This window comes from Mustela lutreola, chromosome 3 (assembly GCF_030435805.1).
Source record: "Mustela lutreola isolate mMusLut2 chromosome 3, mMusLut2.pri, whole genome shotgun sequence".
In the NCBI taxonomy this organism is placed as follows: Eukaryota; Metazoa; Chordata; class Mammalia; order Carnivora; family Mustelidae; genus Mustela; species Mustela lutreola.
The window spans coordinates 63,115,607-63,141,550 of NC_081292.1; the positions used below are offsets into that span (position 1 = coordinate 63,115,607).

Below are 25,944 nucleotides of genomic sequence, written 5' to 3' on the forward strand. Positions count from 1 at the left end.
TTTCACTGGGAGTGTGGTATGGAAGCATTGGAAAGCATTCCAGTAAACTGACCATTTTATACTGTGATCATTACTGTGACGAGGTTTCTAACCATTAATCCTATAGCCTAGGCTGATGTCTTCTATTCCAGTTTACTGTTCTAGACATTATAGTGTTCTGTATAAAATAATTTGGTGGTTGCTGGCAGCTCATGTAATCTGCTGATAATCTTTAAAACTTCCTATCAATTGATGATTTGTTTTTGGAGAATTTCAGAATGAAAGTTTAAAATGCAGCCAACTTTTCATACTTACAAATGATATATTTCTTCAGAAAAATATTAATTAAAAATAAAGAACTTTACATGGTAATATGCTCGGTCTATGAGGACCAGGTCCAGGGCTCCCCTTTTGAAGATGGTTGACTTTGCCTGTGATCTGGTTTGGACCTAGGCTTGCTATAACTTCAGGTATCTGCCATGTTGCCCCTGCACAGTTGCTAAGTGGTAGTCAGTATCCTCACTGCTACCACGTTCCCCAACTTCCATCTAATGAAGACTCGAAATCATCTCAGCAGCAATGATTGCTATTCCCACCATGTCCTGTCCCCCCTATCTGTTTATCACAGACCTAGTAGCAGAATGCCAAGTTTCCTAATGAAGAACTCAAAATTCATAGCCTTCTTCTTTGGCAAAATGAAGTACTCAGGAAAAAGGCATTGAAGGAAATAGATATTATAAAAAGAATTTGTATTCTTTTTTTTTTTTTTCTTTTAGCTTAGTTGTATAATCTCTGTATATACATTGCCATTTTAGACAGCTAACTGAAAATGAGAGTTCAGTTTAAGGGGAAAACTTGGATTTATTTATTTTCAGGTATTGATGTAGTTCATGGGGAAATGTGTACCGTCCTATATTAAAATCGTTGATTCCTTCAACAAATATTTATTGGGCGCCTACCATACGTGCCAGGCACTGACTACTCCGCTACATTATATATCCACAGAAATAAGGGCCGTAATAATTTTATAATTAAAGATAAAGTTTTGATTCATATAAACAAAATACTGCTTGGGACTCCTTGGTGGCTGAGTCGGTTAAGCTGCTGCCTTTGGCTCTGGTCATGATCTAGGGTCCTGGGGTTGAGCCCCGCATCGGGCTCCTTGCTCAGTCGGGAGCCTGCTTCTCCCTCTCCCTCTTTTTGCTCTTCCTCCTGTTCGTGCTCTCTCTCTTTCTCTCTCTCTCTCAGATAAATAGAAATAAAATGAAATGAAATGAAAAAAAATTTTTTTTTTTAATCTTTAAAAAAATACTGCTCTCTGCAACAGTCTATAACACCAGAGGAGCCAGTGACTTATTAAAAGTGCCTCCTTAGGGACACCTGGGTGGCTCAGTGGGTTAAAGCCTCTGCCTTCGGCTCAGCCCAGGGTCCTGGGATCGAGCCCCGCATCGGGCTCTCTACTTGGCAGGGAGCTCTCTCTGTCTGCCTCTCTGCCTACTTGTGATCTCTGTCTATTAAATAATTTTTTTTTAATTTAATTTTTTAAAAAAGTGCCTCCTTATTAGAACACAAGAAGCTCTGAGTTCTTGGAGGAATTTAGGTATACACCTGTTTTGAAATTTGGGCTGCCTGGAGATCACTGATATCTAGACTCTAAAGATCATATAATGCCTGTGATTTGTTTCAGAAAAGAAAAAGCCTGAAAGAGACTGAGTCCCCAGTTATTATAATTGCGGGAATATTGTTGAATTGCAGGTCATTTTTCTTTCTGCTTTCTGGACTTGCTATAATCTTGTTACATTATTTAGAGACCAGATTTTCTGAAAAATACAATACCTGTTCTCCCATAATACACTGTGTGGTTCAAATTTAATCTTCAAATAGTTTTAAAAATATATGGTACTATAATATTGTTCTAACTTTTTCAGTCAGATTAATTACCCTTTATTCTTGATTATCCTAACGTAGCACATTCTCATTTCACCGGTGAAAAGCAACCCACAATACATGTTCTCTCCGTTTCGTAAATACACCCCACTTTTAGTTATCGTAATTCAAGTAAATGAAAGCAAGCCATCTATTTGAAAGCAGAAGTTTTGTTTTTTGGTTTTTTTTTTTTTTAAGATTTTATTTACTCACTAGAGCATGAGCAGTGGTGGGGAGAGGCAGAACGGACTCCCGGCTGAGCGGGGAGCCCAACACAGGGCTTGATCCCAGGGCCCCAAGATCATGACCTGAGCCAGAGGGAGATGTTCAATCGACTGAGCCACCGAAGCGCCCCATCATGAAAGCAAGACTTTTATAGACCCATCATTAAACATTTCAAAATGCTGGGTTCTCACTTGGAGTTTTTCCCCTTTAGCCAATATTTGGCCACTGTCAGCGGGGCCAGGCCAGAGAGAGTGAACACTCGCTCCTGCCTCGAGTATTGTGCTCTTACTGTTATGTGTGGCCCAATAGCAGATAATATCTCAAGTATAAGAAGATTTTTACCAGTCTGCCCTAAGCCATTGTAGACCTATGTGATCAGGAATGGGGTGGTCCAGGTATGCTAAAGTTCCCTAGAAGTGGGAGTTCCCTTGCGTTGGATATAAAAAACTGTGGTAGAAATGTCCTGTAATTTCTTCATGTTTTAGAGGCTACCATGGTCAGTTTCGAAGCTTAACAAATGATAGTACTCTGAAAGGGATCTGAGGATTTAAAGATGTGACATCAGCTTTATGGGCTGTTCTGGGATTTGGATTTATAACCAGAGTATTGATGACCAGCTTAAACCTTGTTTCTCTTCGCCCTCACCTCCCTTTTGGAAAGTAAAGCATTGACGTGTAGATCAGCTAATGTGATTCACTTCCTGAGGAAGGAAGTTGGGGTTATCCACACACCACAGCACCTGTTTCTAAGTACATATGGGAACAATTTTAACAGCTTTTCCGAACCATGAAGAGTGGCAAGTCTGTGCTTTGAAAACTGTAGAAATTGCCAACTCTTGTTTCTTCGCCAAGGGTCTGCGTCTGTCCCAATGAGGGCGTTACCTGTTGGGCTAACTGTGTATTACAGAATGACTGTCTTATACAGAGTAAGAGCATCTGATGTTCCTCCGTGCTGCCTCTGCTTTCAGTTACTCCATGTCTGTTCCCTTTGGCTTGCCTGCAGGAATGGTGGGTAGCAATCCTCCCCGGCCCGCTATGCCGTCTGGGGAATGGGCGCCACAGAGTTCTGCCGTGAGAGTCACCTGTGCTGCTACCACCAGTGCCATGAACCGGCCAATCCAAGGAGGGATGATTCGGAACCCAACAGCCAGCCTCCCCATGAGACCCAACAGCCAGCCTGGCCCAAGACAGATGCTTCAGTCTCAGGTCATGAATATAGGTAAGGTAGTTCTAGTGCTTTTTTTTTTTTTTTTTAAGATTTTATCAGAGAGGGCAAACACAAGCTGGAGGCAGGGGGACGGAGGGAGAAGGAGAAGCAGGCCCCTCTGCTGCGCAGAGAGCCTGCCATGGGGCTCAATCCCAGGACCCAAGATTATGACTTGAGCCGAAGGCAGACGCTGAACTGACTGAGCCACCCATATAGTGCTTTTTACTTTAGTCACCATGCTTTCTGAGAAGAGAGTAACAGCTCCAAAAGTTTTTTCAAAGATATGCTCTTCATTTGCAGTTTAGATGATTCCCCTCATGGCAAGCTGTCATAAGGGAGATTTTGCTAGAACTCTGTGTAGACTCTGAAAAAGCTTTCTAGTTACATTAGAGAATCAACTATATTTGTGGTGTTTTATTTTTATTAAGTTATCTCATTTCGACCTTGGGGGGAAGTGAATTGGAGTGTCACACTGTGAATGTTATACATATGCTATTTTTAAAAAGTATTTTGGGGCGCCTGGGTGGCTCAGTGGGTTAAGCCGCTGCCTTCGGCTCAGGTCATGATCTCAGGGTCCTGGGATCGAGCCCCACATCAGGTTCTCTGCTCAGCAGGGAGCCTGCTTCCTCCTCTCTCTCTGCCTGCCTCTCTGCCTACTTGTGATCTGTCTATCGAATAAATAAAAAAAAAATTAAAAAAAAAAAAAAAAAAAAAAGTATTTTAATGTTACAGCAGTGGTTCCTAACTGAGTGATCATCAGAATCATCTCAGGACATTAAGATGCAGATTCTTGGGGCCACCATCCTAGACTATTAAACCAGACTTTCCAGGGTCTTCTAGACAAGGTCTTCCAGAACATCTATAGGGTCTTCTAGAACATCTCATAAAGTGTGAGGATAGCTAAAATTCTATTTGGATACAGTTCACATGTTATTAAAATTAATGGTTTGATACATTATACAGCACCATTTGTATGAAATGCCCAGAATAGACAAATCTCTAGAGAGAGAAAGTAGCAGGGAAGTGATTGCCTAGGGCTTGGGGTATGGGGGACATGGGGAGTGACTCCTAATGGTCATAGGGCTTCTTTTGGGGGGAATAAAAATGTTTTAAGCCCCATTGTCGTAGTGGTCGTACAACTCTGCAAATACACCGAAACCCACTGAGTCATATACTTTAAACGGGTGAATTATGTGGCACGTCAGTCATACCTCAATAAAACTGTTATCTTACCTGAAAAAAATGTTAATGGTCTGTACAACTCATACTTGGGATTGTTTTCTTAACCATTGACATAATAACCTTTTCTAAATCTTGCACATTAGCATAATTCAGATAAGTTAATGTTTATGTCCTTTGTCATATACTTAGGTATGGTACAATGAGTAAGAGCTAAATCATTAACGGAAAGCTACCAGGATTGTTTTGACAAGACAACGCAGAATTCTCATCCTACCTCTGGTCTGCACTTCCCTACCTAGTTGTGTAATTTGCTCAGCACATTTTGGCATGTTTCTGAGAGGGGACATTCAGATAGCCTTTCTGCGGAGAATATCTTCGAATTAATGAGTGGTTTCCAAACATAATTCATATAATTTGAGGCTTCTATGGAACAGTGCTAAAAATGACCAGATTTTCATCCAGAATTAAGCTGGGAAATATTTTAATATATTGATTTATTCATTTAAATGTCATAATTAAGGGCACCTAGCTGGCTCAGTCGGTAGAGCATGTGACTTGTGAGCTCAAGATCGTGGGTCTGAGCCCCATGTTGGGTATGGAGGTTGCCTGAAATACAAAAGAAAAGAATAAATAACTATCATAATTAATAAATCCCTTATATCCAGAAATTTAATTTATTCTCTGTGTTTCTTCGCTGGAGGGCACCTCACCTGGCCTTTGAGCTGTATATTGTGTTGCTGAATTTCTCTGATTTTTTAACAAATTTAAAAAAGCCCTAGGGCGCCTGGGTGGCTCAGTGGGTTAAGCCGCTGCCTTCGGCTCAGGTCATGATCTCAGGGTCCTGGGATCGAGTCCCGCATCGGGCTCTCTGCTCGGCAGGGAGCCTGCTTCCTCCTCTCTCTCTCTGCCTGCCTCTCTGCCTATTTGTAATCTCTGTCTGTCAAATAAAATAAATAAAATCTTTAAAAAAATAAAAAAATAAAAAAATAAAAAAATAAAAAATAAAAAAGCCCTAAACTCAACAGAAAATTATCTATTGTAATGAAAGACAGGTCTGCAGATGGTGGTAACAAAAAAAATCACTGAAAAGCTCATGTCACCCATTAGCTTTAAACCTCAAAAGAACTTCTAAGAGAGAGCACATCTGAGTTGTCTGGGCCTGCTTTCTGTTCCACCCTCTCTCTTCAGGAAGAGCTAACTGAATGACAGTTAATATAAAAGCTCAGTTCCGTAATAATCCTGAGACCCTCCTGGCCGTCTTCACTCTTGCCTCTCACAAGCATACAGTCGAGTTCTGGAATTTACGTGCTGTGCACTACTGCCGTAGGAGGAATGTGGGAGCACGTAGTAGTCTCTGTCTGGCTCTCCTCTATCAAGCCAGACATTAAAGTGATTTTCCAAAGTCTGAAACAATGCCAGTAATAGGGTTTTTTCCATTTCTTGTTTAAAAAACTTGTTCAGGGGCGCTGGGATGGTTCAGTCGATTAAGCGACTGCCTTCTGCTCAGGTCATGATCCCAGGGTCCTGGAATCAAGCTCCGAGTTGGGCTCCCTGCTAGTTGGGAAGCCTGCTTCTCCCTCTCCTTCTGCCCCTCCCCCTGCTTTGCTTTCTCATTCTCTGTCAGATAGGTAAATAAAATCTTTAAAAAACAAACCAAAAAAGCTTGTTTATGTTAACATATAGTGGATTTATTGTAATTATTTTATTTATTTTTTAAGATTGATTGATTGATTGAGTGATTTGACAGAGAGAGAGAGAGGGAAGCAGGCTCCCTGTTGAGTGGAGAGCCTGATGTGGGACTCGATCCCGGGACCCTAAGATCATGACCTGAGCCCAAGGCAGTGGCTTACCCCACTAAGCCACCCAAGCGCCTTACAATTATTTTAAGTGAGTGAATAATTGTTTTCTTCTATTTTCCAATGTTAATTCCCCATACAGTAAGTATCAATACAATATAACCCACATCAACAAAACTACAGGGTCAGGGTGCCGGGGCGCCTGGGTGGTTCATCGGTTAAGCCTCTGACTCTTGATTTCAGCTCAGGTCATGAGATCAAGCCCCCCACTCCCCCCACCTCACTCCCAAAGGGCTCTGTAACTCAGTAGGGCGTCTGCTTGAGATTCTTTCCCTCTCCCTCTGCCCCTTCACCGTACCCACTTGCTCTCACTCGCTCTCTCAAAAAAGAAAAAAAAAAGAGAGAGAGAGACTATAAAAACTTTAGAGCTGGCATTCTAGATATTGCCTAAGTGGGTGATAGGCCTTAATATTTATTGCCTTTGTTTCTGTTTCAGACCAAAAATTCAGTCTTCTTATTTCACCTAATGATCATTGCATGCATCTATTTCACTTTACGTAAATCAGGTACTTCACTTTATATTACGTGGCAGAAATAGGCACTTCCAGGATGACAAGTTGTGAAGTTTTTGGATTTTTGTCTTCTGTCTTTTCAGGGCCATCTGAATTAGAGATGAACATGGGGGGACCTCAGTACAGCCAACAACAAGCTCCTCCAAATCAGACTGCCCCGTGGCCCGAAAGCATCCTGCCTATAGACCAGGCATCCTTTGCCAGCCAAAACAGGTAAGTCCTAAGCACCCAGGAAATCCAAGAGAATCGTGGTTCATGGTGAGTTCTGGAAGTTACTTTAGACCTCTGCCGGAAGTTACTCTTTTTCTTCTAAACGGTCGGTCCTGGCCAGTTTTCATGTATTCAGACTAGATCATCAGTTATTGGACAGGGGGTATAGAGAAGGAGAAATCCAAAAATCAGGGAGACCTAGGGCATGTCTTTAAAAAGTTATGATTTAATTGGAAAATAAGATGTACATTAATAACTGCAGTAGAAAGTAGTAGGTACTGTAAATGCCATAAGAGGAATAAATTGGGAAGGAGCATCCAACGAGTGGTTGGAGAAGGCTTCACAATCTGGAAGGAAAGATGTGCTTCAGGAGGCAGGTGGCAGGAAGCCAGTCCAGCAGGTCAAAGCATCACAGGCAGAGCCTGGAGGCTGCAGAAACAGCTCGTGTTTAGGGTAACTGAAAATTGTCTAGTTTTCTGTCAACATATATTTTACCACTTAATATAGTAAAGGCAGTACGAGAAGACTTGGCAAGAAGAGGGATTAGTAATAGGTCTTAAATCCCAAACTCTGAAGAATTCAGACTTTTTCATTAAGCCACTGAAAAAGTTTTTTGAAAAAGGAAGTGGTAAGTGATCATGTTTGATTGAAATTTTTTTGGTTTGTATTATCAGTCTAATAATTTTTCTTTGTGGGTGATCTTTTCTGTCTAGTTGCTTTTGAAATACTCTTGGTATTTTCTGTGTTGTACCTTTACTACAGCATGTCTCAGTGTGGATTGATTTATACTGCTTGGTACTTGGTGTATGCTGTACTCTTTTTAGTCTGTAGATTCATGGTTTTCATCAGTCCTGGAAGATTTATAGCCATTATCTCTTTATATTCTACCCCTCCTCTATTTTCTCTCTTTTGTCCTTTCGGGATTCTGGTTAGACCTATGTTACACCTTCTCTGCTGACACGGGATTTTTAAAAATTCTGCCCTCCAGGAGCACATGAGTGGCTCAGCCAGATAAGCATCCAACTCTTAATTTCAGCTCATATCATGATCCCAGGGTTGTGAAATCAAGCCCCGAGTTGGGCTCGGCACTGGGCATGGAGCCTGCTTCAGACTTTTTTTCCCTCTCCTCTGCCCCCCCCCAAACTGTGCTTTCTTAATCTGTGTATTTTCCATCTCGTCTCAGTACTGCATCAGGATGATTTTTTATCCAGTTCTTTAGTTATCTCTTCAGCTATGTTTGGTCCAGTCATGTTTTTCATTTCTATAAGTTGTATTTGCCTGGTCTGCTTTTCACAGCCTCATTGTTTGCTTATTTTTGTGGTTCCATCCTTATATCTTTAAGCATTACGTTCATCATTATTTTTCTGAATTTCTTTAATTCCAATATCTGGATTTCTTAGAGGTCTAAAATCCAATGTTGACTCTCACTTATGAGGGCCTATTTCCCTGAGTATTTTGGTAATCTTGCATTGGAAGTTCGTTAAGTGTCTCTTGGCCAGTGAAACACCTAAGGTTGAAATTGTGGACACTTTACTTAAAAGTGAATTTGTAGTGCTCTCTGCCAGGGGTGGGGGTATGCTCCAGCTCCTTTAGTTCAGTCCAGCAGCCTCAAGTTAACTCTTTTATTTCACTTTGGCCCAAACCCTAACTCTCTTACTGCTTTGTGGATAAAACACACCTATCACCAGTGGCTCAGGATGCTCAAGTTTTAGCTCACAGGGGGTCTTTTGTTTGTGCTTGGCTTTTTGAGAGTTCCACTATTCCCTGCAAACCAACATCACAATTATGTTCTGTGCATAATCTCGTTGTTTTTAGTGGTGCACTGAAAGCACATGGTGCTCAGGTGACCTTGAGCCCTAGGTGATGGTACCACTGGGCTGGTTGGTGGGTGGCAAGAGTCCCTATGTGGAAAGATAGAAGCCTAAGCCAGAAGGCACTGTGGGAGCTTAAAGGATGCACCCACAGTATTTTCCAAAAAGCAAACTTGTTAGAAAACTTAAGCTGTAGCAACTTCAAATATGAACTTGAGGTTCATGTACAAGGAGTTGGGAGTTGAAGGCTCAATGAGGACCCTACTGTAGACTGAGCATTTTGTCCCTTGGGGATTATTCTAGTCTAAAATAATGTAATATTCTTATCAAATGCACAGATGATGAAAGGCCAACAGGGTTTCTGAAATGTCATAAAGTAGAGTACATTCCCAGAGTTTCTTATTGTTTTTTGTTTTGTTGATGTTGTTGTTGTTTGTCGGGTTTTTGTTTTGTTTTGTTTTGTTTTGTTTTAATACAGGTTTTAGGGCACCTCAGTGGCTCAGTCAGTTAAGTGTCTTCCTGTGGCTCAGGTCATGCATGATTCCAGGGTCCTGGGATTGAGTCCCACATTGGGCTTCTTGCTCAGCAGGGAGTCCGCTTCTCCCTCCCTCTCTGGCCCTCTCCCTGTTCATGTTCTCTCTCAAATAAATGAATAAATAAATCTTTTTTAAAAATAACAGGTTTAGGGGCACCTGGTTGGCTCAGTGGGTTAGGCCTCTGCCTTCGGCTCAGGTCATGGTCTTGGGGTCCTGGGATCGAGCCCATTGGGCTCTCTGCTCAGCGGGGAGCCTGCTTTCTCCTCTCCCTCTCTGACTGACTGCCTACTTGTGATCTCTCTGTTAAATAAATAGATGAAATATTAAAAAAAATTAAAAATAACAGATTTCAGGGGCACCTGGGTGGCTCAGTTGGCTGAGCATCTGACTCTTGGTTTCAACTCAGGTCATGATCTAGACGCTGTCTAGGTTTTAACTGTATTTGTAATTGCCCAAATGCAGGGTAATAGGTAGGCATTTTTAAAGTTGGGATTGGAAGTCTGTATTGGTGTTTTTCCCCATAAGCCAATCATATTATGATGTCTCTAGGAAGTGACAGATGTGTGGTATGCCCAAGTTTATCAGATCAAGCCACAATGCACTGTACTTAGTTCTGAGTATAAGGTATAATATCCTGGCTTGATCAGGAGCCTTTTATTTTCGTCAGCTGGAAATTTATTAAACCTATGCAGTTTCTAGTACTGGGGTAACAAGGAGATTTAAGATCTCTTCCCTGGGTATAGTCCAAAGCTGATGTTTTTAACATAAATAACAATGTCAGTTTTAAGTGGAAAAGAGAGGGGGAAGCCTGGAATGACACGTTGTGGCCTTGTAGTGGTTTAGAAGGCATCTTCTGGAAAAGATCAATTGCCCAGGTTGGCTGGGGCTGACAGGGAAGTTGTGGACGTTGAGTTTTGGAACGATCCAGCTTTACCAAAGTGTATGTGTACTTAAATTCCACCACAACCACCTGTCTGGGGACATAGATATTTTCCAGGAGAGCTGAAATAAGAATTTTGAATCAGCTCAGTAAAATTCGTTTTGGGAAAAGGAACCTGACAACTTTGTATAAGGAGAACTGAAGAGAGGCTGACTTGACAAGAGCCTTGACCAGAGTAGGAAGGCCTGGAAGTACGGTTTGACTTTGAGTCAGCATCATGCACTGGTTTGATGTTTTTTTAATTAAGAAAAGCATGGGACAAAAATGGGTTATTTTATTATGCTGGAAATTCTTTTAAATGCAAATAATCATTTGCATTAGTTTTTTTTTCTCCTTTCTGCCTTTGGATGTATCTTTCCTGGGGTGGCTTTGTCTTGCAAAGGGCGACTGTACCTCCCTTCCCTGCTGACACTGGGTTTCCTCTGTTCCAAAACTGGAGACTCTGGGTTGATGCGAACCCTCAGCCTTCCCAGACATAAGAGAGTAGATCTCAGGGGCACCTGGGTGGCTCAGTTGGTTAAGTGACGGCCTTTGGCTCCCGTCATGATCCCAGAGTCAGCAGGGAGCCTGCTTCTCCCTCTCCCACTCTTCCAGCTGATGCACATGTTCTCTCTCTCACTCTCTGTCTCTCTCTGTCAAATAAGTCAATCTTTTAAAAAAGAGAGTAAATTTCACCTTAGCCTGCCATTGGTGAAGGGGTATGCTTGTGTGGGAAGAAACAGAAGTTGAAACAGAAGTTGAATAAAGCTAGACCAAGAAAATCTTTTAATGCCTCATGTAACTAGCATCTTTGGGGAGTGAGGTCCCAGGTATAAGCGATTTGGTAAACAGACAACATCCACTCTTGGCTAACTTGTACTCTTTTTTCATGAAACTTAACCACATCCGAATGTTGGTCACTCCTCTGGGGAAGTTCCTCCTCTTTTTGCTTCTGTCACATGTGGTGTTTCTCTTCCATGTTGCCACTTTTCTACATCTGCTCCTTCCTCCTCCCACTCGGTAAGTGTGGCAGCAGAATGATCCGCTCACCCTTAATGTTTCAAAACTAAATTCTGGAAGAGTGCGGATGCTGGAGAAGCAGGAAGGGCAGGAGGAACCATTTTCACTAATGATGTCTTTCTGAGAAGCCAGGCAGTGAAGGGGGAAGAGGCAGGTGGAGAAAAGGCCCTAGAACTGCATGCAGAACAGGAGCCTCCAAGAGTGGCAGTTGCCTTTAGCAACGGGAGCCCTTTGAATGGACCCGGTTGGCTGCATCACACACCACTTGGCGTGTGGTGGTGGCTACATAGCCAGGTTGCGGTGCCTCAGAGGTGGTGGGAATGTGGGCTTGGAGGCAGTGACAGCAGGTGAGCAGTGTCATCGAGGGTGTGGTTAAAATTGGGCGATTTTCTTTGCAAGTTACTAGGGATAAATGGAGGGTATAAATTGTTTTTTAATGCACTGTATTATAACTGTTTGAAATTAATTGTTGGCTTTAATAGCATTTCAGGACTCTCGGCCAGAGTGGCATGTTAAGCTGTCTTTAGAAAACATGGCCTATGAAAGGGGGTCAGAGAACTTCATCCTTTGACAGATCTATTCTCAGTGACTTAAAAATGAAGCTGCTTACTCATAAACTTTTCTTTTCTCCAGAACATTATATGGTAACTCTAAGAGTACAGATTAGACTCTTTTGGCAAAATACAAGTATCATTTTCCCTTCTGATATTAAACTAACTCAGAAGTTCTTTTTAAACACCCCCCACAACTTGTCTCAATTGATTTAAATTATAAGAGTTTCATATTCCATAGAGTTTGGGAATTTAGTGTTATGGTTATACCACCGATGACCTTATATAATAAATATAACGTGTACATTTGTGATCTACCGTTCTTGAGTCTCTAACTCAGGCCAAGAGCCACACTTCCTGAGGGCTTTAAGAAATGTTCACAAGGTCTGCTTATGCATGACTAAGAAGTTTCCTATTAGTCCAGCCAGTGTTAGTCTAGCGACAGCTGAATTCAAAAACATTAATGTACCTTTTATGCTTCTAGGTCTCTAGTCTCTCCCAGGTGGGTCATCAGAGCCTCATATGAAATAAGGCTGCTCCGTCAACTTTGTGTTTCCTACTAACGTTCAGAAAAATCCTTTGATTACTTCAGGGCAGAGTAAATACACACACGCCTGACTTCCGCGTATATGTGTGGTGATACGGGGATTGGGCAGGCCCTAAACCCACGCGTGCCTGTGCTGGTGTCCCTGCGCCACGGTGTCTGCTCCTGTGATCCCCGACTCATGGCTGAACGTCCCTCAGCCTCTGCATCACCTGCTTTCCTTGTGTATCTCTTATTTTTAGAAGTAATTTTCGTATTACAAGACGATTACACAGTTACTTATTTAGCTTTACGAGCCTTAAAGTGGGGGCAATAACCACAGAAATCATACATCCCATGCCTCGAGTTGGGTCTGGCCTGTGTTAGGCACTGAACAAAAGTGTGTCTGTCACTGTGACTTGTCATTTTGTTCTATGTCTGGCTGGTATGGTATTTTATTACAAAGACCCTGGAAGCCAACTGGTTGACTTTTGTCAACTTTTAAGAGAAAGCAAGTGTTCTCTAATCTGCTAGTTTCTCCACGGGCCCAAAGTGAAGTCTGTCTCCTTACAGGCAGCAGTTCGGCAGCTCTCCAGATGACTTGCTGTGTCCGCATCCTGCGGCAGAATCTCCGAGTGATGAAGGGGCTCTCCTGGACCAGCTCTATCTGGCCCTGCGGAACTTCGATGGCCTTGAGGAGATTGACAGAGCACTCGGGATACCAGAACTGGTCAGCCAGGTACGTGCCGCAGGGCACTGGTGGGGGTCCAGCACTCTCATGGGCACAAGATTGTCCATTTTCTTCTGTTTATGATTTGCAGTCTGCTTTTTACCTCCTAACAAACTAACTCTGTTTTCTTTCTTGCCCTCCTTGTTACAGTCACATAAACTTTTGCCCAAGGATGGAAAACACTGAAAATGTGCTTCACATATAATTTGGGTTATTGAGCTGAAAGTCAGAAAGTCAGGGCCGACTCACCTAATGACAGGGAGAGACCCACAAGGAGCAGAGAACAGGGAAGTCGGGAATGGAGCATTGCTGCCACAATGACCTAGAACCCTTTCTTCTAAAAAACCAGTCCGTATCCATGATCATCTTATTCAGTCTTTACATTTGTGGGCTGGTGATAGGAAGCTCTTGTGCTAAACGAATACTTTGCACGTAAGTTAGCAGAAGTCATTTTAGAAGTAGCTGCAGTTCATTAGTCATTTTTACCTTTGTGTGGGTTGAGCCCACAGTAATTTGGGCGATATTTAAGCATAAATGGGAATATAAGGGAGTTAACCAGTCTTAATGTGCTTATTTAGCTTTCCTCCTCCCGACAATTAGTTGGTTCAAGTAATTCTCTGCTTTAAAGAGTACTTTATAGCAATAATACAGTAAACCTCACTCAGTCTCATGCAATAGCACCGTATTTTCTGTATCTGGCTACTCGGCTAATGGTGCGCAAAGCAGACCTCCTGATTCACTTTGTAAAGCGTATCAACAGCCACAGATTTAAAAAAACGATCGCAGTCTCGGTACCGTCTTTTTTTTTTTTCAGCACAAATCATCTTTATTTCTTACTGTTGAAAAGAACCTTCCTGTGTCCACCCTCCTTCTCGGGCATGTGGCATGTCAGGAGGGTCTGTGTGAAGGCGACGCAGAGCCAGCAGAGGCTTCTCCGAAGCACAGAAACAGTATTGTCATCATGCCCGCCGTGCAGCAGACGGGGGGGTGGGGGTGAAGACTTGTCAATTCATATCGAGAGGAGCAGAATGGAAAGAAATGACTGGAGAGGTTACATAATATAACCTGAAGTAAATCGAGAAAGGAACATGGAATTTAAGTATTTCCTGTGTGGCCGGCTGGCTCTGCTTTAGTGGTAGTTAGAAGTCAGCCTCGTCGGTATTGTTATCCTCAGGTTTGCTCCAAGTGACATTTAAAAATATGGCTGTTGGGATTGCTGAGCCACCTGTAGCATTGTTTTTGTCAAAGCTAGTGTCATTTCATCATTAATATTTTTAGTCTCCTTTCTTTATCTCTGTCTTCTATTTTGTCTCATCACATCTGTCGTGAATGTAGTAATATCATATTAAACTGAATTACAGAAACATACAGTGGAGTCAGGAAATGGAGAGTACAAATGGATTTATTTGTACACATCAGAGTTGTGTGTTTTCTTTAAAAAGGGAAATTATTGGAGCACCTGAGTGGCTTAGTGGGCCACGCGTCTGCCTTTGCTCAGGTCATGATCCTGGAGTCCCTGGCTCGAGCCCCTCATTGGGCTCCCTGCTCAGTGGGAGAGTCTGCTTCTCCCTCTCCTTTTCCTTCTGCTTGTTTTCTTCCTCTCTCTGTCAAATAAATAACAAATTTTTTTAAATCTTTAAAAATGGAAATTATATAATTAAATTTCTTCTTGGGGCACCTGGGTGGCCCAGCCATTAGGCGTCTGCCTCTGGCTCAGGTCATGATCCCATGATCTTGGAATTGAGCCCCACATTGTGTGCCTTGCTCGGTGGGAAGCCTGCTTCTCTCTCTCCCACTCCCCCTGCTTGTGTTCCCGCTCTCGCTGTGTCTCTCTGTCAAATAAATCTTTTTTTTTTTAATTAAATTTCTTCTCTGTTAAAGATGGGCAAATATTTAAAGTTCTGAGATAGTTTTGTAGGTGTGGTTAGAGCAGTGATTCAATAATGAATGGTTTCCCCGGGGTAATAGGTTCCATCCACATTTTTTCAGGGGAAGGCAGCGGCCCCAGGCTCCTGCTCTACCTTGGATAGACTGGTCTGAGTGAGGCCTAGGACATGACTAAGCTGAAGAAAACTCAAAGAGATACCTTTCCTTCCCTCCTTATATCTGGAGGTTTGGAGCAATCCCCCCAGAAGTAGAAGGAAGGGAACTCCCGGGTGCTCCTTCATGCCCTAGACACAGACACTGAGACGCTCCTCCTGGCATTAGTTCTGGATTTTCTACACCTGTCTCATTCTGATCCAGATAAGGCAAGCGTAAGAAGTCAAGAACAACAAACACATCAGATATGTCTAGGAGGTAGTAAGATGGGGGCCAACTGTAGAGAATTCTGTCGGCCATAGAAGACAGTTACACCAGGGCAGTGTATCATGCTGGCGAGGAGCTCAGACGCTGGCTCACAACCGGAGGGGGACCCACTGCTTACCTAGCCAGAGGGGCCTGCTGCAGCTTGCCTCTCGGCTGCAGGTCTCAGTGTTTGATAGCTGCAAAATAGGAATAATGGTGATGAGCACCCCAACACAACAGATCGCAGCTAGGCTCCAGGGTGGTTGTCTGACTAAAATGATTGATGCAGGTATGAAAAATGAGCGAGAACATGTAACACTTCTAGGGGACATGCACATTTTAAAGTCCAGGTCAGTCTCTGACTTGCAAAGTGAGGAGGAAGAGTTGCGTAGTCGAGGCCTCGTTCTCGCTTTCTTTGGAAGAAGCATCACTGGGAGTCCGGGCCAGCACCGCTTCTGTCCTCACACACCGGGGTGTGTTGAACAAAGATACTCTTTAGGAGGCAACCAGGTACCTTGAGTCGTAAGTGAGGATAGAAAGCTTCAGCTATGTGACAGTGAGAGAAACTCACCTGATGTTGACTCTGCTGTTTCCAGGGGTTTTCCTTACTTGACTGGGTCATGTCTGGGCTTTCTCTGCAGAGCCAGGCAGTCGATCCAGAGCAGTTCCCAAGTCAGGACTCGAACATCATGCTGGAGCAGAAGGCCGCCGTTTTCCCGCAGCAGTACGCGTCTCAGGCACAGATGGCCCAGGGGAGCTATCCTGCCATGCAAGACCCAAGCTTTCACAGCATGGGCCAGCGGCCAAGCTACGCCACACTCCGCATGCAGCCCAGACCAGGCCTCAGGCCCACCGGCCTGGTGCAGAACCAGCCAAACCAGCTGAGACTCCAGCTGCAACACCGTCTCCAGGCCCAGCAGGTCCGCTCTTGTGGGTGCCTGGGAAGGTGGCGGCTGGGGGGGCAGTTAGGCATGAGAGGGCATAACCATCCTGTGTCCTTGGGAAGTTTTGGAAGCCCTTCCAGGATGATCCTACATCTCCCGCTCTTGCCTGCTTTGCCGGTTTCTCTTTGTCTCCTCAGCTAACTCCACTTCAGCCCGGAGAAGCTGTCCATCTGTTTCAGTGTTTCCCAGCCCTGTTATTTATTAACAGTGGAGCCTTGAGCTCTCCGAGCCTCCATTTTCCTGTCTGTAAAATGGGGTTGTTGTGTGACGTTGCGCAATGAGTACGTGAGTAAAAGGACCTCACGTGGTTTTTAACCCAGTGTGAGCCCGCAGGACAACAGTAGCTCCAGTCCAGAGTCCTGCCCCGTGACAGAAATAGTCACTCTTAGCTGAATGGGGACAGAGCAGTGCTGCCTTATGGAACACCTAGATAGCTCAAGCACAGGCGTTCTCATTGAAACAAGCCTAGACAGATTTCCAGCAACAGTCCAAAATAACCTTCTCTGTTTAAGCAATGTAAAACCTTACTGATAATTAGCTTTCTAAGGGCATGCCACCGTAAACTATGTGGTTTCAGTATCTAATGGCATTCAGGGGTTACATTGGGGAGGGTGATCTCTTAAGAAAAGTGATTTAAAATATACGCTGTTTTAAAAATGTATTGATTCTTCTGTGTGCATGCATTTAGAATCGCCAGCCGCTTATGAATCAAATCAGCAATGTTTCCAACGTGAACTTGACTCTGAGGCCTGGAGTACCAACACAGGTAAGAAGCCAACCAGCCGTCAGCTTTCACGGCATCTGTTGATTTTCTGTCATTTCTTCCTCCTTGATATTTGGTGCAGAGTCACTCAGAAATCATCTGATCCAGATCAGTGCCATGGATCTGTTGTGTAACATCCGTCTTGCCTGCCCCCCCCCCCTTTTTTTAAAGATTTTTATTTATTTGTCAGAAACAGGGAGAGAGTGAGCGAGCACAGGCAGATGGAGAGGCAGGCAGAGGCAGAGGGAGAAGCAGGCTCCCTGCCGAGCAAGGAGCCCGATGTGGGACTCGATCCCAGGACCCTGGGATCATGACCTGAGCCGAAGGCAGCTGCTTAACCAACTGAGCCACCCAGGCGTCCCCTGCCCCCTTTTTTTAAAAAAAGATTTATTTATTTCAGAAAGATAGAGCAAGCTAGCATGCATGCTCAGGAGAGGAGCAGAGGGAGAGAGAAACTCAAAGCAGACTCTGAGCTGAGCTCAGAGTCCCAACACAGGGCTCAACCTAATGACCCTGAGATCATGACCCGAGCCAAAACTAAGAGTCAGATGCTTAACCAGCCGTGCTATCCAGGCACCGCAGCCTGTCACTTTTGTAGTTCCCTCCCCTAAACACTGCCATTTTCACTGCCAAGTACAGTCAATTCTCAGTATTTACTTTGGTTGTGTTCCATAAAGTGAACACAAACACTGAATTAGCGAACTGGAGAAAGAGAGCGTTCGGTTCCCGCCAGCCTGTGTGATGACATCGTCCTCAGACCGTCAGTACAGAACCCTGTTTCTCATGTGTGTTTTGGGTTTGAAGGCACTTTATGTGATACGTACTGTTGATGCGCTACCTTGAACTCAGAGACAGTGGCGCTATGACTCTTGCCTGATCAGCGAAGCTCATCTAACCCGTGTTTTCCCCAGAAGGCACGTCACCACCTCTCGCTGTTAGAAATGCGAGGCAGCATGGGGTGCCTGGTTGGCTCACTGTGTTAAGCCGCTGCTTTCGGCTCAGGTCATGATCTCAGGGTCCTGGGATCGAGCCTCGCATCGGGCTCTCTGCTCAGCGGGGAGCCTGCTTCCCTTCCTTTCTCTCTGCCTGCCTCTCTGCCTACTTGTGATCTCTGTCTGTCAAATAAATAAAATCTTAAAAAAAAAAAAGTGAGGCAGCATTTTAGCACTCCTCTTAACAGCAGGATCACCAGGGAAAAGCGCAACAGAGTAAAAAACGTGGATCTGAGGAGTCCACGAAAAGGGCACTTCTTTCCAGTGTGGGGCTGAGACAAGAAGGCAGTGTTGCCTTATTTCAGCCTCTGGTGGGAACGATACGCACCTCGGACATGCCAGGTTCTTTGCCTCTCTGCACATGTCCCTAAATGACGGTAGTGCTGTGAATACTGAGTTGGGGGTTACAAATAAATTTTAGCAAGTAGGTAAGTTCACCGGTATGGAATCCATGAGTAATGAAGATTGATTGTGCATCACTATGACCCATTAATGGCCTTCTTCCTCTTGCTGGCAGCAAGCACTGGCACCCCTTCCCTGCATCCATCCCTCCTTTCCTCATCGTTCTGCCCTGGACTGTTTGTATGTCCCTATTAACCCCTCTCCCTACGCTCCCCACTTTCTTCCTGCCTCCATTCAACCTTTTCCAAAGTGTCTCAAGCCACGTTTTGGCACAGATGGTTTGGTTTCCTGTTAGACCTGAATGTCCCTTGAATGAGACCCAGGTTGCCACTTTAAGGTGTCTAGGACATTCGTCTTACAGATAGCACTGGTGTTGAGTCCTTCCCGTTAACCGTGCCTCTCGCGGTGAGTTCCTGGTTACTTGAACTAACAGTGAACGTACCCTTCTAAGTCAATGCAGGGTTTCAGAAAAATCATCATCTCTATAGACTTTAGAAGCTCATATCCTCACCCACCAACTGTTCACCTCTAAAATGTTCTTTCCTGTTATTTTATTTTCCAAATGATTTTGTCCTATTTCTAATATATAGTTTGTTTTTCAACCTGTGTCTCCCCCCAATGTTTCCCTCTGTGTACTCCCCACCTCGCCCCTATTTTAGGCACCGATTAATGCACAGATGCTGGCCCAAAGACAGAGGGAAATCCTGAACCAGCATCTTCGACAGAGACAGATGCATCAGCAACAGCAAGTTCAGCAGCGAACGTTGATGATGAGAGGACAAGGGTTGAATATGACCTCAAGCATGGTGGCTCCTGGTGGCTTACCAGCAACTCTGAGCAACCCCCGGATGCCCCAGGCAAACGCACAGCAGTTTCCGTTCCCTCCGAACTACGGTACTGGGCTTCCGTCCCCACCGCCTTTTACCAGTCCTTTCTCCCCAGTGTCCCCCGGTCTTGGGTCTCAGCTCTGCCCTCACAGCTGTTTGCTTGGCTCCCAGAGGAGTCTGGCTAGCCAGGGAGTGATAGGCAACCCGGGAGGACAGCTGGGGCTGGTCAGGAGCCCCCAGGTCCAGCACAGTACCTCCCGTCTCTCAGCTCAGGTACCGCCTTTTCTCTGAGTGCAGATCTTACTTTAAAAGTGACCGAAGTAAGTGTGTGTGTATACAGTCCCTCGGTTGTGTGTGTGAGTGTGTGTGAACACACGTGTTTCTGTCAGCGTTTGGACACACAGGGGCATAGCCATGTGTTTATGTTTGAAAACCTCTGAGTCTGACTCAAATCAACAGATACATACAAAATGTTGAAACACCTATATAAATACAACTATTAGACATTCTGTAATTTTTTTTAAAAAGATGAAGCTTTGGGCGCCTGGGTGGCTCAGTGGGTTAAGCCGCTGCCTTCGGCTCAGGTCATGATCTCGGGGTCCTGGGATCGAGTCCCGCATCGGGCTCTCTGCTCAGCAGGGAGCCTGCTTCCCTCTCTCTCTCTCTGCTTGCCTCTCCATCTACTTGTGATTTCTCTCTGTCAAATAAATAAATAAAATCTTTAAAAAAAAAATAAAAATAAAAATAAAAATAAAAATAAAAAAAAGATGAAGCTTTAATGAATTGATAATTTGTGAGAAGTGTTACCTAGAAACCCCAGTGGAAGGCCTTTAGGTTTTCTTCGTGTTGATTTGTTGTTTAATGTCAGTCTTAAGAGACAGATGTCTCATATCATAAACATTAATATTTGTGTGCATGTCATGTTTAATGAAAGGTTAAATTATTGATAAAAGTTAAGTGCTTATGTTGTTCCTATTCTAAATGATTTTACCTATCTTTTGCCAGAGTTATCTATAAATATCAAGTCTGTGTGGTGCTTACATTCATGTCTCCTGTTTCTTTAAAGAAACAGTTACTGGGCAGCTTTTTCTGTGTAATCATAAACTTCTCTTTCACAGCCAATCTGAGTATCAATTAAATCTGCACGTTGCACACATCTAGGCAGAAACACGCTTCCCTTACTGTCCTTGAAATTTCCTGAGTTGCTGCCTTTGTTCTGAAGCTCCGTTCCTCTGTGTCCTTTTTGATGACTTCGAAAAGTCTTCTGAAAGTTCTTCCGCTCCTTGTAGCGTAAATGCCATTTGCTTCTACACTGAACAAGAAGCTTACATAGAATTTGTCTGATTCTTGCTCATCTTAGATAGCACTGAAGAACCATAGAGCCCTTTCTAAAGACAAAACAGGCTAATCGTGATGCAGTTACTTACTTTTAAAAATGCATTGATTTCATCACAGAATGACTTGATTCAATAAAAAATTATTCAGGTGTTAACTTTTTATATACAGCTGAACTTTAATCTTAACCTAAAGTTTATAAACAACCCAGTTATACTGATACATAAAAATGTAAAGACTATTTCAGGTAAAAGAGAAATATACCTGTTTGACTCATTCTTGATTTGGAGAGGGATAAGGGGACAGAACAATATATTCTCCATCTCTAGTCATGGTGGTTAACATGGTTCTTAGGCACCCTTGTGACCACTGTAGAGAAGGAAGATATGGAAATTCTTGCTTCATGAATTAAATCCCATTTTGGAGTCTCTTTAAGGTGTATATAATTAACCAGCACATGATCAGGTATTTGAAAGTAATTTTCTATGTGTATGTTAATTTGAACGTTCTCTCTTTTTCCTCCCTAGTCTCTACCATAACACTAACAATCTCTTTCCAATTTCTGTTTTGTTTTTGAAGGAATAAGTCAGCAGCCTGATCCAGGCTTTACCGGGGCAACGACGCCCCAGAGCCCTCTGATGTCGCCTAGAATGGCGCATACCCAGAGCCCCATGATGCAGCAGTCTCAAGCCAATCCAGCCTACCAGGCCTCCTCTGACATGAACGGGTGGGCACAGGGGAATATGGCCGGAAACAGGTATGCCATGTTTATGTGGCATTTTGATATAAATGATCACCAGGGAATCTTTCTGTAGACCACCTGTCTCTTTTCTGTAATTTTTTTTTTTTTAAACTAAGTAAGCTCTGTGCCCAAGAGGGGCTTAAACTCGCAACCCTGAGATCAAGAGTCACTTGTTCTAATGAGTAAGCCAGCCAGGTGCCCATCTTTACTGTTTTTTTCTTAACTTTTTGCTCAAGCAAACAATGTCAAATAAACTATTAAGGAAGTTTAATTTTCCTAGGGCAAAAGTTATCAGAACTTACAAAAGCTTTCCATATCTTTTCCTTAGGAATGAAAGGAACTCCCCTCAGAAGGTATCACCCCACCAGTTTAAGCAAGAAACCACTCTGGATGGCAGTGCCTTAGAAGCCATCCTTTATCAGTACATGCAATAAAAGCAAGCAGATTTTAAAAAGCTTGTTACTTGCAAACGTGAAAGTGGAAACTAGATCTCTAGACCTTCCCAGTGAGGTTAGGAAAAGGAGAGGAGCGTGGTCACCCCTGCAGCTTCCTTGAGCGCTTCCCCTTACCATTTCGGACTCCACCCCTGCTGGCTGCCCCACCCTGGATTCTTTCAGCTTAGATTTACTCATTCTGAAGTAAGTGAAGTAACTGCCTGAGAAATCAGCGGGCAGAACTGCCTGCCTGTTTGCCCTACAACTCTTGACATTTTCATCTTTTCCTTGGGTTCTAGCATGTTTTCACAACAGTCCCCACCACACTTTGGGCAACAAGCAAACACCAGCATGTACAATAACAATATGAACATCAATGTATCCATGGCGACCAACACAGGTGGGATGAGCAACATGAACCAGATGACAGGACAGATCAGCATGACCTCAGTGACCTCCGTGCCTACGTCAGGGCTGTCCTCCATGGGTCCCGAGCAGGTGAGCACCCTGAGAAGCAGCCCACTGTCTTCTGATCAAAACTTTTTGCCTATTTCTGCACTCAGTGTATCTTGCCACATACTTAACATCTACCATCAACTCCCACTTTTATTTTGATGAGTGTTTCCTCACCTTACTTTCACCTGTGTTAGTGCCATTAACAGAAATACTTGTTAATGACGAAATAAACATGAAAGGATTCTTGACGGCTCAAGGATATTTGAAAGTATTTCTTAACTTTGTCACTTAAATCATTTGAGGAACTTAGCAGTATCTAAAGTGAATCTCTAAAAATGGAATGGTAAATGTGTTTCCTAAATGGCTTTATTTTGGATTTATAGCTAAAGAACTGATTTTCTTCTAAATGAAAAATCAGATGAATCGCAAAGGCCGAACTTACTGCCTGCCATCCCGTTAGCTTTATTCCCCACTCCATCCCCCGCCCGGTCCCCACCCAGTTAGCTTTAAATGACACCGGTCATCCAAAAACTGTTCTAATCCATCATCTTGAGGATGTGGGTGCCATAATTTTCTGGCCAATATTTTTAAAAGGCTTCTGCTTGAGACTGTAATTCTGACTAAGGCTGTAGTGATTCTACTATCCCTAAGAGCACACCAACTTCACTTGGTGGCAAAGAGACTCAGCACACTGTTACCTCAGTCAGCCGGGGATTCAGAATCTGAGGCAGCTGAGCCACAGGTAAAAATATCAGTTGGTAATTTTTAAATCGTATTTACAGAAGACTTCTTTCTAAAGGGCACAAAATGGCTTGGCATTCTACTACCTCAGTAGTTCATGCAAAGTAGAGATGTGGCAAGGACCCTGAGTGTTACTTCATGTATGGAGAAATCGAGGCATGGAGGGTTTAAATGACTTAGTAAGTCACTGACAGAACTGGATATTCCAGTTAGATGAGAATTGTGAGAATGGTGAAAGATTCAGAGTTTGATTAGGTCTATTTAATCTGATGTTGGTAAACCACAATTTGTGTGAAAATTTTACTAAATTTTACAGCACCTCAGCGTTTTATTCTATAAGATGTTAATAAAAATGCAGAGTAGTGCATGAGAAAATTCAAAGCCCTTTGCAATTTAAGAAAGCTCTGTGTGTGTAATAATTTGCACTTCTTGTAGTTGAATTGATGGTGGCTAAATGCTTACTTGGGTAAATTAAAGAGACATAATTAAAGATAGACTCTTAATCGTTTCAGTGGAGAAAACATGGTGTTGATTTTGTATTTTCTACAAAAAGAAACCAGTAGTGGTTCCTGATTCTCTTTCTAGGGAAACTATAAAGCCAGGGCCACTGACATAGTCTAGTCTCAGCCTATCTGGAAGTAAACTGGTGCATTTTTAATAACCCAGATCACTTCTGTATAGAAACTTTTGCATAGACTTAAACCTTTTGAGTATCAGAATTAATTTGAGAAGCCAAAAAAATACAACTCTAGCGTGTTTCTTCAGACAAAATCAGTCCTATACAGTATTAGTATTTGTACCTTTACTAATTGTATGAATGCTAATGAATAGTTCACTTGGTTGTAGAAGATTCCCCAAATTCAGCACTGTTTGGGTACTCAGACTTGCTCTTGCTAATCAATTAACTAACTTAAATAGCAAAGATACTAGGAGCTTCTCAGATGACTTTAAAGTCCCATATACGAGTCATTAGTATCATTACAACCAGCCAAAAAGGTGAACATATTAAGGCATGAAAATGTTTCTAGTATTATTGTCTCTGTCAAATTTCTACACAGAAGGAAAATTTTAATTTTGAAGGCAGTTAGTGTGACTTTTATTTTCTTGTTCCTCCATATTCCACCCCCCCCCCCCAAATCTATACGTGGGAGAGTGGATACAGTGATGGAGCTGTTTTTATAGAGTCCTCTTTCTCCATAATTCTGTTCCTAAAAACCAAGACAAGGAGGAAGATTGATGGTTGGTTTTGGACGTGCCACTGAAGGTAGCCACTGTGCTGTCTTGTGCCCTCAGGTTAATGATCCTGCTCTGAGGGGAGGCAACCTTTTCCCAAACCAGCTGCCTGGAATGGATATGATTAAGCAGGAGGGAGATGCATCACGGGTAAGAAATAGCACAGGGTGAATAGGGTAGTAAAGTGAACGTGGGTATTTTATAGACCAAAACTGGCAGATACATTGTCAGCAAGTAGACTGAAGATAGTTATAACACTTGGTGATTTTGAAAAATACCTTGTAATTTTATGTGGCATACAGTGATTTTCTATGAATAATTATTTCTTTAAATTCATTTTAATTGAGCTAATGGTGGTGGTATGAATTAAGAACACTAATTTTGCTCTGAAATGATATTATGATAGCCAAAAAAGCAGCAATGAATCAGTCACGTTTGAGCAAACTTTTATTTTTACTTTTTCTGAATCATGATGTTAGATCTTCAGGAGGATGAAGAGGAGCTAATTGTTGTCTATCCCTTAATTAAGTGTATGTTTATTCTTCTTAAGGGTTTTCTCTGTATTTCATTTTGTTTGGGCAACAGTCATGTATATTATTTGTCTATTATCTTCAACACTTGTTCTAAAGAGAAAGATATTACCGTGTTCAATCAAATCTTTAAAAAGAATAATTGGTACTTAGAACCCAACTGAATTGTGTGCAAAGCAGATCTGTTAACAGGAAGGCTCTGGAAGCAGTTTAGCATGTAGATAAGTGAGCCCACAGGGGCCCTCTGAAGCTAAGGGATATACTCCTTAGCAGTAGATAACTTTTTTTAACTTAAAAATTCTCTCTCAGTGGAGAAAATGTAGGATCAATGTTCAATTTCCTACAAAATAAGTGGATCTTGGGTGGTTTTGTTAATATCCAAGTTTAAAAAGTAATAGATCCATGGGGCGCCTGGGTGTTTCAGTCATTAAGCATCTGCCTTCAGCTCAGGTCATGATCCCAGAGTCCTCGGATGGAGCCCCGCCTCGGGCTCTCTCCTCAGCAGGGAGCCTGCTTCCTCCTCTCTCTCTGCCTGCCTTTCTGCCTACTTGTGATCTCTGTCTGTCAAATAAATAAATAAAATAAAAAGTAAAATTAATAGATCCAGGGTGCCTGTGTAGCTCAGTCAGTTAAGCATCTGACTCTTGACTTTGGCTCAGGTCATGCTCCTAGGGTCATGGGATCGAGCCCTGAATGGGCTCCCTGCTCAGCAGGGAGTCTGCTTCTCCCTCTGACATCCCTTTCCTACCCCCACTCATGCGTGCACACATGCACACTCTGTCTCGCAAATAAATAAAATACTAAAAAAAAAAAAAAAAAAAAAGAACCATAGTTGGGGCGCCTGGGTGGCTCAGTGGGTTAGAGCCTCTGCTTTCGGCTCAGGTCATGATCCCAGGGTCCCGGGATGGAGCCCTGCATCGGGCTATCTGTTCAGCAGGGAGCCTACTTCCTCCTCTCTCTCTCTGCCTGTCTCTCTGCCTACTTGTGATCTCTGTCTGTCTAATCAATAAATAAAATCTTAAAAAAAAAAAATAGAACCATAGTCATGCATTGCAGAGAGGCCCATGGGTGGG

The 25,944-nt window shown here is 43.1% G+C and overlaps 1 protein-coding gene across 5 annotated transcripts in view; it reads left to right on the forward strand.

Moving 5' to 3' along the window:
- NCOA2 (nuclear receptor coactivator 2) overlaps positions 1-25,944 on the forward strand; it is a 303,782-nt gene that overhangs the window by 269,983 nt on the left and 7,855 nt on the right. For 4 of the 5 annotated variants that reach the window (XM_059166254.1, XM_059166253.1, XM_059166251.1 and 1 more), the window contains 9 exons: positions 3,133-3,348; positions 6,970-7,099; positions 13,030-13,195; positions 16,114-16,392; positions 17,105-17,182; positions 19,233-19,467; positions 21,315-21,492; positions 22,211-22,409; positions 24,402-24,491. In XM_059166254.1, coding sequence (XP_059022237.1) covers positions 3,133-3,348; positions 6,970-7,099; positions 13,030-13,195; positions 16,114-16,392; positions 17,105-17,182; positions 19,233-19,467; positions 21,315-21,492; positions 22,211-22,409; positions 24,402-24,491 — 1,571 coding nt within the window. The remainder of the gene's footprint in view (positions 1-3,132; positions 3,349-6,969; positions 7,100-13,029; positions 13,196-16,113; positions 16,393-17,104; positions 17,183-19,232; positions 19,468-21,314; positions 21,493-22,210; positions 22,410-24,401; positions 24,492-25,944) is intronic. The other variant, XM_059166252.1, reaches the window with a different exon arrangement.